Source organism: Anoplopoma fimbria, chromosome 23 (genome assembly GCF_027596085.1).
Source record: "Anoplopoma fimbria isolate UVic2021 breed Golden Eagle Sablefish chromosome 23, Afim_UVic_2022, whole genome shotgun sequence".
In the NCBI taxonomy this organism is placed as follows: Eukaryota; Metazoa; Chordata; class Actinopteri; order Perciformes; family Anoplopomatidae; genus Anoplopoma; species Anoplopoma fimbria.
The window spans coordinates 14,186,343-14,198,878 of NC_072471.1; the positions used below are offsets into that span (position 1 = coordinate 14,186,343).

Here is a 12,536-nt window from a genome sequence, read left to right on the forward strand (position 1 = left end):
CTGTCATTGACTTGTCATCAATTTGGCTGAATTGGAGGTGAACACACTCACATCCTTATACAAGCAAAAGGCCTTTGAATCTGTGATCTGTAACCAACAGTGGCTCCTTAGCTCACACATAAAAAAAAAAAAGTAAAATTTTACTTTACACACTGCATTTTTAAGTAATCACCAAAGCTAACCTAACACTCAAGCTCGCCCTAGTCCACGTCAGACGCGTCGTTATCCGATAGATGGTAGTTTGAACCTTTGACCCGGATGTATTCGACCTGCCGTGCCTCGTCCGAATCAGAAGCGCCGCAGGAGCAGAGCTGGTTTTCGAACAGCGCCTCGATCTCCTCCAGGCGGCGGCCTTTGGTCTCCGGCAGGCAGCCGTAGATGAAGAAGAAACCCAGCAAAGCCAGGCTGGAGTAGAGGAAGAACGCTCCTGGGAAGGCAGAATAAAAATAAAAACACGCTGTTACCAAAGACAGCCACCCACGAACACGAGGAACACACTGGAACTGCTTTTTATAAATACGTTTGTTCTCATTCATTTACAGAAAAAGAAACACTGGTGGTGACAGCGGATCCTGAAGGCAGATCATGTTGGATGTTGACAGCCCACTAAACCTCCAAGGAGATGTGTGTATGTGTGCTGACAAATCAAAGTGTTTTAGCAGGTTGAATTATTACTTTTAGGCTCCTGGTCAGCGTATAATAACTTTAAAGAATAACTAACAATCTCCTGTCAAAATGGCATTACTACAAAGAGACACAAACGCATGTATAAACGAGTGTTCATACACTGACACAGTGACAGAGGTTTAATGAGATTTCCTGACTTCTGTGATCTCTATTTTCCCCTTGTCATAGAAGAATAGCATTTGAAAGTGCTTTATGCTAAATACCATTACCATTTATATGGCAACGCTATTGTGTTTATTTCAGCTTTCACACAGTTTTTTCGTTATGTTTTTCGTTAAAACTATTTTTATAAACAGGAACTCAGATCGATCATTAACCCGCTGCATCTCAGGATGTCCCCGCAACCGCCCCTGATGGATCGATTGCCAGTGCCACCAAAGGTCAGTTCCTTCCTGTCTGAGGAGAAACCTGCTGTTGAGACACCCTGATGAGGAGGTATGGTTGAAGAAAAGGTTGGAAACACATCGGGGTATCAATCAGCCGATACCCCCTTGCTGGTTTTGACGTATGGCAAGCATGTATGATGGGCATGTTACACAAGATCAGCTGTGAGGTTTGCATAAGACCAGATTGGATGAGGACTGACGGTGTTGATTGGCTGGTGGTAATTGTTCCTGACAGGAGTGTTAAGTCTGAGTGAAATGACATGAGCTCAGTTTGAGTGGATTTATAAAAAAAGAAAATTACGATCGATTTTCCCTATTTTGATCACGCTCAATTTCTTCCACAAAAATAAAGAATAAAAGCTCTGATTGGTTCAAAATTCTGCAGCCCACAAACTGACCATAGTAGGTGAAGTACTGAGCCAGGTGGAGGAAGGAGAACGACACCAGGACGTTGAAAGTCCAGTTGACTCCGGCTGCGCAGGCGTTGCCCGTGCTCCTCGCCCACAGAGGGTAGATCTCAGAGTTGATGGTCCACGGCATTGGGCCCATCCCTGAGAGAGATAATGAGAGGATGGAGACATGTTTAAACTGGAGGCTCAGTGAAGAGTTAGAGTATGTCATCTGCTACTCCATGACAACTGGCAACCTCCATCTGCTGGAAAATTTGTGTGAGATAATTGAAAGCTCTAGAACAGCCTCTTAATGCACCTTGTGGTGAGGTGTTGTAGCCAAGAAAAAAGAAGCTCCCGTCTCAACTTGCATAATTAATGTTTATCCTTTTTTATTCTTTGTTTATTTGTCTGTTTCTGTGTACCAGTGAGCGTGTGAAACCGCAGTCAAATTCCATGTATGCGTACCAATAAAGCTGATTCTGATTCTGATTGCTGCTCAATATTTGATTTTAAATGTAATGTAGCTATTCGAACAAAACCTGATATCAGTAACACTTTAATGACAGGTGTACCTGGAGCGAAAGCAGCCAGGTAGAGGACCAGACCCAGTAGAACCAGCCAGGAGTAGGAGGTGGGACAGTAGTTGTAGGCCCAGTAGGTGTGATCTCTCATCAGGCTGGAGTTGGAGCATCTGAAAGAGGCAAGCACACTCATTGGATTATGCTAATCACTCCTGACATTGGATGTCGATTGAATTCATTTTAAACAAACTCTAAATGCATATCCCGCTCATATGTTACCAAAATGTCCAACCCTAACCCTCCCCGCTACATCCTGAACACGCACTCTCGCAGCCTGCCTGTGACTCACCTGCCCCATGCTGCTTGCTCGTCGGAGGCCTTATTGACTGGCACACAGGAGGAGGCGAGGAGTGACGAGGCGTTCTCACGGTAGCAGAAACCACATCCGGGGTCCAGCATGCACGGCTCGCACAGCCTGAAAGCCAAACAGCAGACACATGAGGGATAATTTATCTGAACACAATCAATCAGACTGCGACTGTGGCTCTTCAAGTCACACATTCCTTTACTTTTCACAAACATATATTTAAAAGTATAGTATTGAGTTGCACTACAACTCTTAATATACACCTATCCACCTTTACTACTTCACAAGACAGGGCTGTAACAGAAAGCAGCATCCCACCCCCTTTAATTGAGACTTGCCTCATTACCCAAATTAAATGAATGTGCGGACTGTTCCACACATGCAGGAAGTGATAAATCAGAATTAGGAGCACAATACAAATGTTGTGGGATCATCATAAATGATCACTTCTCATTCCTCTATTATGTCTTTGTCTTGTGCCATAGTCAGTTATGTGATGAGCAGTCCATATGTAGGAGGCCTTTTTATTCACAAGGGCACACAGTGCATTCCAACAGGTTTGTTGTTGTTGTGATCCTGAAGTGCACGAAATGTGTCTTGTTTCGCAGGTCTATTTTTCGCAGGCTGCAGCCTCCCTGTGATGCGGGGCACCTTGCTCAGATTTCACACTGAGGTCAGCTAGATGAAAATAAAACCATGTATTAGTACCGGAGGGAAGCAGAGGTAAATAGTGAGGGAAGGTGAGGAGAGACATGCAGTGATGCGGTTTGAAAATGTGTATAATATTGGTCTTTTTGAATAAATATCATACATATTGTTATTATAAGATAAGATAGGATAAGATAATCCTTTATTAGTCCCACAGCGGGGCAATTTGCAGGATTATAGCAGCATAGTGGATAGCGCAAACAAATAAATAAGAAACATAAGCAGAAAACTAGATAAAAAACAAGTTCAATAAATAAGTAATCACACAGTAAAGTATAATAAATAGGTGCTTTTGTCTGAACAAAGTTATGGAGTTTTCTCTTTGATTATTAAAAAAAGAAAAGGTACAAAACCTGTAATAAAATCTATTAAACTTCAGAGATCTGACTAATTTTCTATGTTTCATAACATCATGTATGTATCATACAACTGCATGGTCAATTATTAAATCTAAAAGGTAACACATCCAAGAGATTGCATCATTTCCCAGGCAAGTAACCTGCAGTCAAACCCCGCTGGAGACTCCTTAAGAATACACCCTTAAACCAGACGTCCAACCCACAAAGAGTGTGAGAGGCCCGTGGCGGCTCTGGTGCCGTGGTCAGCGAGGGGATGTGTGGGCTCCTATGGGAGTAAAGTGAACTCAATGAAGCCAATACAGTGTGGTAAAAGCACTCATCTCTTCAAATTAGTTTGTGTGCGCTGTAGTGTGTGGGTGCTGGACAGCGAGTCCATTAGGCGTTGTTTGTTGTTATGATGAAAGGCCGCCGTTACACATGAGCCTCGTCCTGTGTAAGTGAGAGTAAATTGGGACGCAGAGGCATCTGATCTCTGGCTTGCACAACAAAAAAACACACCCTCTGTCTCTGTGTGTTTGTCCTTTGTGGCGACAATGAAGTGAATTGTAGCTGATTCTGTCCTAAGGTTTGAAGGATTATTAAGGCATAAAGACATGAACAATATTAACTCAGCATATCAGAGGAAACACAGAATTAATATTGTGGTTTCAAGAATATATGTTCCTGGTGAGTAAAGGGCATGAATCTGACCTGCATATACGTACATGCTGGCTTTCATTTTTATGTGTGAAAACTTGCAATATCTTCACCGCAAATATCCTTTCAGACGCGTTTTTTTTCCTCTGAAGCTCTCCACCGCCGAGTGTGCTCTCCTGGATTTGATATTCTGACACTGCAAAGTGTTGAGTGCTTTTACAAAGAGCAGACGGACTCTTAGGTGAATAGGGGTCTTGCCATAGCTCTCTGCTTTCTTCTATACCCGTGCATAATGTGACATAATGACAAACCCCAGTGAAGAGCTGGTTGAGAGGGGCAATAAAACAGCAAATTGCTAATCTGGATGCAAATAGCAGTGGGGGTAATTTCAAGTCGAAAATAGATTTAACAGATTTATTCAAATTGTAACTACAGATTTTTTATTAGTTTTGATCATGGGTTGTTATAAAGGGAGAGGATGAGTGTTCATTGTTGCATAGTGGTGGGTCCATTGTAGCTGAATGAATGCTGCTTGAAAACCAAACTGAACAATACGAGTGGGTACTTACTGGTATTTGGCGCAGGTAGAGTTGGCCATAGATGGGTCCAATGGGTGGAAGGTGACAGGAGGACTGTGCTGGGCAGACATCAGGAAACCAATGGCCAGCAGGCTCAAACTCAAACATGTCCCTGTACAGAAAAAAATGTAAACACATATAACGCAAGAATGGCTGTTGGGATCTGCAGATGTTACTACCTGATGTGGACATTTTTGAGTCACTTACCTATGATGCTGCCCAGGGTGAGCTTCCTGCGCCCCACCTTCTCCACCAGCCACACTCCCAGCAGGGTAAACAGGAAGTTGGTGAGGGTGGTGAGTCCGGCCAGCCAGATCGCCAGCCTGTCGTCCCGCACTCCCGACATCTGCAGGATGGTGGCGCTGTAGTACCTGTGGGACACAGAGAACGCAGGAAATTGACGAGTGAGTAGAAACAACAATTTCTCAATTCTAATACACCAGAAAAAGGGCCAACGCATAGCAAATTTGAATACAACATAGTGATTGAGACCATAAAGTCATGTTCACAATGTTTACTAAGGTAATAAATCAGTATTACTTATTCCATATGTATTCGTACTACATAAATATGTTATAAGTAATAATACACAGGTCTCAAAATCTACTTCTTAAAAAATAAATATACAACATCATAAGTCGAGACAAGTCAACAAACCAACCAAACTGTCTCATCTTGAGAGCCACCACTCATCGCCCAATCACAGCCTCTCTACTTAAGTACCAGCCACTCATGTAGAGACAGTTAGCCATCAGCTATAAATAGTCTCTCACCAGTCACTTCCAATGGCTCCCCCCCCTCCCCGCTCCAGCTCCCCTGGTCTCATACAGCATAATTATACTTGCAGCTCTGGCACCATGTTGCTCCACGTAGGCAGATTACCTCCAATCATCATCAACCAGGCTCTCAACAGACTGAGGTCAACAGCTGCATGGGGTCTGTCTCCAACCTCCATTATGATATTGTGTTACTAAAATAGAGGGACAAAAACATGGCGGCTGCACAAACACATACACCTGCAAGGATTCTCTTCAAGGTGTCATGATGGAATTCTCACCCACGCAGTACGAACACATGCACACAAGCTGTGAACACATACAGGAAACCCGTTAAGAATGCAACAGGGAAGGTAAAAAAAAAATAAAACCTCCTGCTTTGTCTTCCTCTCTTTGTGTCGACAGGCAACTCAGAATTAGCATTTTGCTTTTCATCTCTTCAAAAGAGTTGTTATCTCTCCCTTTCTTTCCCTCTTCCCCGAAACAAAGACGTTCAATTGAGGGATTTGCATAATAACTTTTTAGTTTTAGATGGCGTGAGGTTATGATTTTAAAAGCTTGACACACACTCGCACAAGTTTTGATAGGTGATAAAAAGTTACAGATGTCTTTATTATCCATGTGCAAACTTTTACATATATCAGCAAAGGCCTGTGCTGAAGGGACACACACACACACACATAGACACAAATGCATGCACGTAGACACACTCAAAAACACAGAGAAGAAATGAGTTGATTTTGGAGCAGCAGCGGGAGTAAAAGCACTATTTCTGTTCTCAGCAGTGCAGCCTGCTGTGTTCCATCTCCAGCCCTGCATATTACTGATTACAGCGCACACACACACACACACACACACACACACACACACACACACACACACACTCTGCTCTGCAAGCACACTCTGTTCTTAAACTACTGGGAGTAAAAGCCTAGAAACAAATAATTTTTCTGACCACTGCGCCAAGAACTTCTTGTTAAAAGCATCTCAGACATGACTTAAAAAGCCCTCAACAGACTCTCAAGGGGAGCCTGTGTAATTCCTGATAACTGTATATATCCATCCTCTGCTCCCTGGTATGAGTCCTCCTGAACAAAAGTGTCAAGTTGTTTTTCTAGTAGCAGGCGACTGAATTTGCGGTTAGGAGGATAAAAGACGGCCTTGCAAAATTGATTTATGCAGTGAGATTTCTGCATGTGCTGATTCCTTGTGTCTCCTCGCAGATCTGTGGAGAGCATCAGGTTTGTTAATGAGCGTAGCAATTTTTTTTGCGTCGAGGGAGAAACTGTTGGAGACAAACTGATATTTTGGTACAAGAGATCAATGCATATAGAAGTGCTGCTGCTCAGTAATTCTCCCCCAGACGAGAATGCATCATTTTAATGGGTACACACAGAACGTTGTGCTACAGAAAGAGCGCAGTATTTATTTTGGCACGTCGGATGGCGTATTCATTCATTTTGGGAGTCAATATTGTTTGTATTTTCCTGCTAAAAAAAATGCATTTATTTGCAAATGGAATTTGACTGACAATGAAGTATGTTTCACGTTGAAAATGCATTTTAATTGAGGTGATTTTTGGGGTATTTTTCTCCATGATATTGATAATATTCTTGATCTTTATGTTGTTGTTTTTTGCAGTGCTGCAAGCCTAAATGGGAAATATTTAAACTGTCACCCTTGATAGAAAGCGACACCTCTCAGTTTAAACCCCCACTACTCGCAGAGTGACAAGAAACCCTCCTAGGCAGTCAGACAGGACCTGAATGAAAAAGACCTCGGAGTTGTCTGATATAATGGCCAAAAAAGAGAATATATTCTTAGCGTCCATCTTTGATTTTCCAAGACACAGAGCGGTCTTTCTCAGTAAAATAATAATAAAGAAAACCCTAATTTCATAACTACTGAGAGTGGGAGAAAATGTTAGCTTATTCAACAGTAAAAATTGAGTTCACAATGGAAACTGGCTTTAATAAGAGCTTAATAAGGATTTAGTCCAATTACCTGGACCTCTGGTAGCCCGCAGTGATTTCATGAACTGCACTGAGAGAAAGAAGAAAACGAAGAAAAGCTACAATTATGCAGCAATTATGCCTTTAAATTCTGAGAACAACCCATCTTATTTGGGAAATGGTCCAACACTAAATCCATCAAGATTCCAGGTTGGTTTGATTTTAAAAGGTGATGATTTCACAGATTAATTTCTCTACCATTGAAGCATTTTAAAAAGTGTTAGTGAGTTCAGTTAATGTAATTGGTTGGAATGATATCAGAGAGTCAATACACTAAAGGGCACATGAATCAGTGATAATTTTGTGGAATAAATCTATTCCAATTGAATCACTGATATCTGAGGATCTGCTCAAAGAGGCTAATTAATATTCGCAAATCCCCTGTGATTTTGCACTTTTGACCAACAGAATCTGCCTTGCTGACTTTTTAGGGGATGTAGCGTCCAAAATAGAGGTAGCTGTCGAAGCTAGTCAGCTACAACTTAAAAACTGTTCCACAACAGAGCAATGGTTTGGGGACGGTTATGAGACTGGAATTGCTGGAACAAATAAGTCTTTTGAATAAACTACTATAACTTGTTGTCTTGTGAGTGACCAAATTTAGCTTTCATGATAACACGTTTGCTTTCTGACCGTCAGCAAACTCGATAGCTCGGAAAGCTTTATTATACATCTTAACTAACTTCTTATGGGCTGTAATAGTGTGAAATGGTGGAAAAAAAATGCCAAACAGAACAGTAGAAAGAAAATGAGTCCGGCTAGCGGGTTAACAGTTAGCTCCCTAGCATCCAACTAGCCCTTTAAGCAGCGTAGTAGCTACGTCACCAAGCCTGTGGCCCCACCAAACTTGCATTTACGAGCGAATATAACTTAGTGCTGTGACCCCTGCATAAAGTTGTGTGAAAAACACCTCAAAAAGAACACCTATTATTGAGAGCCATTTACAGCAAAAATAATAAGCTTTCAATCCTTGTCTGCCATCATTACACACAGCCGATAATAAGAAAAAACTCCAGTGACCTGATAATGATCCATGATTATCAGTTTGTATTGAAGTCATTTTAGTTTGACCTCCATTGAGTTGTCATCTTCCTCTGTGCAGATAAAAAGCATACATCAGAGAGGTTTAGGGGAGTTTCATACTCACACACACACACACACACACTCAGCAACAGAGATGACACCTTTCTCTGTCACACAAACACACACACACACATTCACACCCACGCGCACAAGCACCCACCCACTGTCTTTTACATAAGACACCCTGCGGATCATTGGTGCGAAGCAAACACTTTGAAGGTGTGATCTGGCCCTGACCCCGGACTGAAAATGGAAACATGGATCCACACTCCTGTCCACTCCTCTTATTCAGCACGCCAATAGAGTGTGACGACGTAGACGTCAGCCGGGGAGAAAAACAGATGAAGCGGGAAGAGAAAATACACATTTCACGAGTACGTTTATGTTTTTAGCTCTTGTACCAACTTGTCAGGCAGTCATTTACACCTATCACCAGCTAAAAGGTGGAATAAATCACACCCCTGAAAGAGAGTCAGTCAATATATTTTTCTGCCAGTGTCTCCTGTCCACTTCCACTGAATACAGGCCTGATTGCTGTTTCCCAATAAGCTAATTTAAGTAGATAAAATATTTTTTTTCCGCTCGACTCCATTTCACTCTTTCGTTTGATCGCTCATGCTCCTGCTGTTCTTAGTCCATTTCCCATGGGTGGTGATGAGAGGACGCCGCTGACTCATGGTTGACATTTACTGACACATTACTTGATCCTCTTGGAGGCTGCTGTCTCTTGGGAGTTCACAACATGTGGTCCTAAAGGGCTTAGCATTTTTTAAGCTAAAAACCACACATTTCTGCAAACCATTTGCAAAGCATTTCCAAGTTTCAAGTATGCTTTGCCACCTTTAAGGCAGAGACAGTTAATTCCAGAGCAATATGAAAACATTTGGCTTCTGCTGCTGTTTTCAGCTTCTGCCATTCTCTCAAGCTATATTGTGATTGTGTTTTAGAGAAACAATGAACTGGAGAGTTGGCATAGTGCATACTTGCAGGTTGAGTAGTGGCTAACATTGGTTGTTGCTAGTTTCATTCATGGAAAATTCGAAACAAAGAGAAAAGCTTTAATGTCGTTGCTTCTCATTTTGAGACACTATGTAGACCTTCTACAAGTCCGCTTCCATCCACCTGTTTTTATGCAAAATTTGCACATCAAAGAACCTGCATGGAAATGGCAGAAATTTGAAGAAACCTTTCAAAGAAATGGCGGAAAAAGTTGGTTTAGCTATGGCGGAAAAGTTGGTTTAGCTAAAAGCCAAATACAACAAATTGGAATGGAAACTAACTTGCCGTGCCGACGGAAAATGGAGTTCTTTGAGCAGCTTTGAGAATGTGGGTTTGCAGCGAGGAGAAATCCACATGGGGTAAAATGTATCCAGAAATGTCCTCGTCACGATTCCACTTCAGCAAATGTCCATGCGTCCCTTCTTGCAGAAAGTATAGCTGAGGCTGTAGAAAGTGTGCGACTTTGATACCAGCGGTACATTTGCAAAAATGTCAAACCTCAGGTTTGGTTGCCTTAATGTAACTATACCTTTAGAGATAGCAGACTAGACAAAGCTCATATCCGTTATTTTTGGAATGTCATAAAGGCCCTTTTCTATCATTTTTGTTTAGGTATGAAGACTTATTGCTTTCAAACCTGGAAGGCTAACAAGAACTAAATAACAGGCCATACTGCACTATTTGTGATTTATGTGCCAAAACATGCTAAATCACTAGTATGTTACTTAAAAATCTACCAAAATCTCTCTTTTCATCCAGAGAAATCAAAGGGACCTACCTGATTGACAGAAGGTCATGATGCTGGAGATGTTGATGATGAGTGATCACAAACCTATACGTGTGTGTGAGCGTGTGAAGGAGAACTACAAGGGAAGGTTTCCCTCGTCTACAAGACAGAACACTCTAACAGAGTGCTACCGTTTGACAGAGCGCTGATCTCATTATGAAACTTAATAGTATAGATTTAGAGGGAAGGATCCACAGTAAGGAAACAGTGAGAAGGAGGGAGATTGAATGAGCGAACAAGTGCAAGTGTGTTTGTTAGTGCCAAGCGGTGAGTGAGTGGGTGCGAATGAACGAGCGAGTGCTTGTGAGTGAGTGACCAACTCTGAGGGAAAAAAAGAGACTTAGTGACGAGGTGTAGGAGAGGAGGAACAGAAGGAGGAAGGGGGAAGCAGGAAGTAAAAGAGAAAAGGATGGAAAAGCAAAAGGAAGAAGGAATGATTGGAGAAATATATATATATATATATATATATATATATATATATATATATATATATATATATATAGATAAATAGATAGATAGATAAGGAGGGATGTGGGTGTGAAAACAAGAACAAATGGCCAGACAGGAAAAGATGTGTCTGGAGAGACAGAAAGACTGAGAGACAGTGAGATAGAGATTCTCATGGGAACTGGCCTATTTTTCAAATGAATGCATACGAACACGGCGCTGAATCACATTTGCGCTCTGGAACAAAAACATTTAGCCCAAATAGGTACGCTGCAGATTGGATGTCCTCATTCAGAACCCCACTCTCTGCTGCTCCACGGTAGAGCAGCAGAGACCACCGGCGGGATCCCGAAGCACATTTTTACCGGGTGAATATGGCAAACGAACAAAAATCCGACCAGAATTAGCTGCTCCATCTCATAAAACATGGCGAGGAGGAGGCGGTGAAAAGCTGTCTGCAGATGTCTGTCATCATTACAGACTAAAAAACACATCAACGCTCTGCCTGGCTGACCCCAGAGAAGTGGCTAAAATTAACACACATACATCGCCAACAAACACAAGGAAACCCTTCTGAAGCAGTGCCAGCAATCGGTACGTATACTACTGCAAATTCAAATCATTTTGAGGGTTCAAAAAGTAAAGAAATTAAGGGGCCAGGTAAAGGACCTGCACTTCTATGGTCCATCCACACAAGTGGTTTTGTTTATTCTTCCTGATTAGACCTCTTCTCAGGACTGTGTGTTTACACTCTGTTTGATTGACATCTCCTTCTCTTAGCTTTGTTGCACCTGTTGGGTTGGAACAAATTACAGCTTTAAGGCCAGATCATGGAAGCATGTAAAACAGCTCTGTTGGAAATCACATGGTAAAATTTTGCATATATTGAGTTTAAACTGTATACAAGAAATGACCTGATGTATACTACATTAGCAAGAATTTCTAAATACGAGACACAAGCATACCGGAAATACTAAACAGCCCAGAAATGCATTGCGGTTTTTTTCAAACTCTGCAATGGTTAAAATAATTAACCTTTTGGATAAAATAATTTTCAAAAGATGGCAATTGACGTTAAAGTCCAGTTTAGAGGAAAAACGTGGGAGCTAACATATATAATGTAATGTAGAAAACATAAAAATCTAAATATTAGCAAATTTTAATCTCCTTTACAATTAATACATATATAACAAAATTTCATTCAGCGGTGGCTGGGACCGGTAACATCGTGATCATTGGAGTCCGTCTGCTGGTAAGGGCAATCACAATCGTTAGTTAAATTAGCAGTTTGCAATACATACTGATTGAGTAAGAACACGTTAGAATGTGGTTTTTGAACACAACCTTATTTAGGTATTTCAAATCTGTCAAGTTAGATATTAGAGAGATATTTAACATAATTACATTATACATTATAGCTACAACTTACCTGCATTGTCTTGTAACTTCTCCACTGTTTAAACCTAGGCACAGCTGTTTTCATTATCCTCACTAATTGCACCTCTGCTCAGGCTGAATTTGGGAACAGGCTTTTATCACAGCACACATTGTGAGTTGTCTTTTTGGGAAAAGCACAGGTGTTGCTGATAACAACGATGGCTATGTTCTGTTCAAGTGTCCCAGTGAGAGTGAGGGTGAGCCAACGGGCACAATACCAGGAGCCTGAAAGAAACGCAGCTAAATGGAATTCAGCCACCGTTAACTTGATTATATACACCTGTGCTTTTCCTAGCCTGACAAGTCAAAATGTCTTCAGTAAAACAATGACAAAGGACTGAGGGAGATGTCAACTAGAGAT

General features: G+C 41.5%; 1 protein-coding gene across 1 annotated transcript in view; it reads right to left on the bottom strand.

The window, feature by feature from the left end:
* Positions 1-200: 200 nt before the first annotated feature.
* Positions 201-12,536, bottom strand: part of LOC129112664 (proton myo-inositol cotransporter-like) — a 55,005-nt gene continuing 42,669 nt past the window's right edge. The window contains 6 exon segments of the mRNA XM_054624857.1: positions 201-427; positions 1,472-1,624; positions 2,038-2,156; positions 2,336-2,461; positions 4,626-4,746; positions 4,842-5,005. Coding sequence (XP_054480832.1) covers positions 201-427; positions 1,472-1,624; positions 2,038-2,156; positions 2,336-2,461; positions 4,626-4,746; positions 4,842-5,005 — 910 coding nt within the window.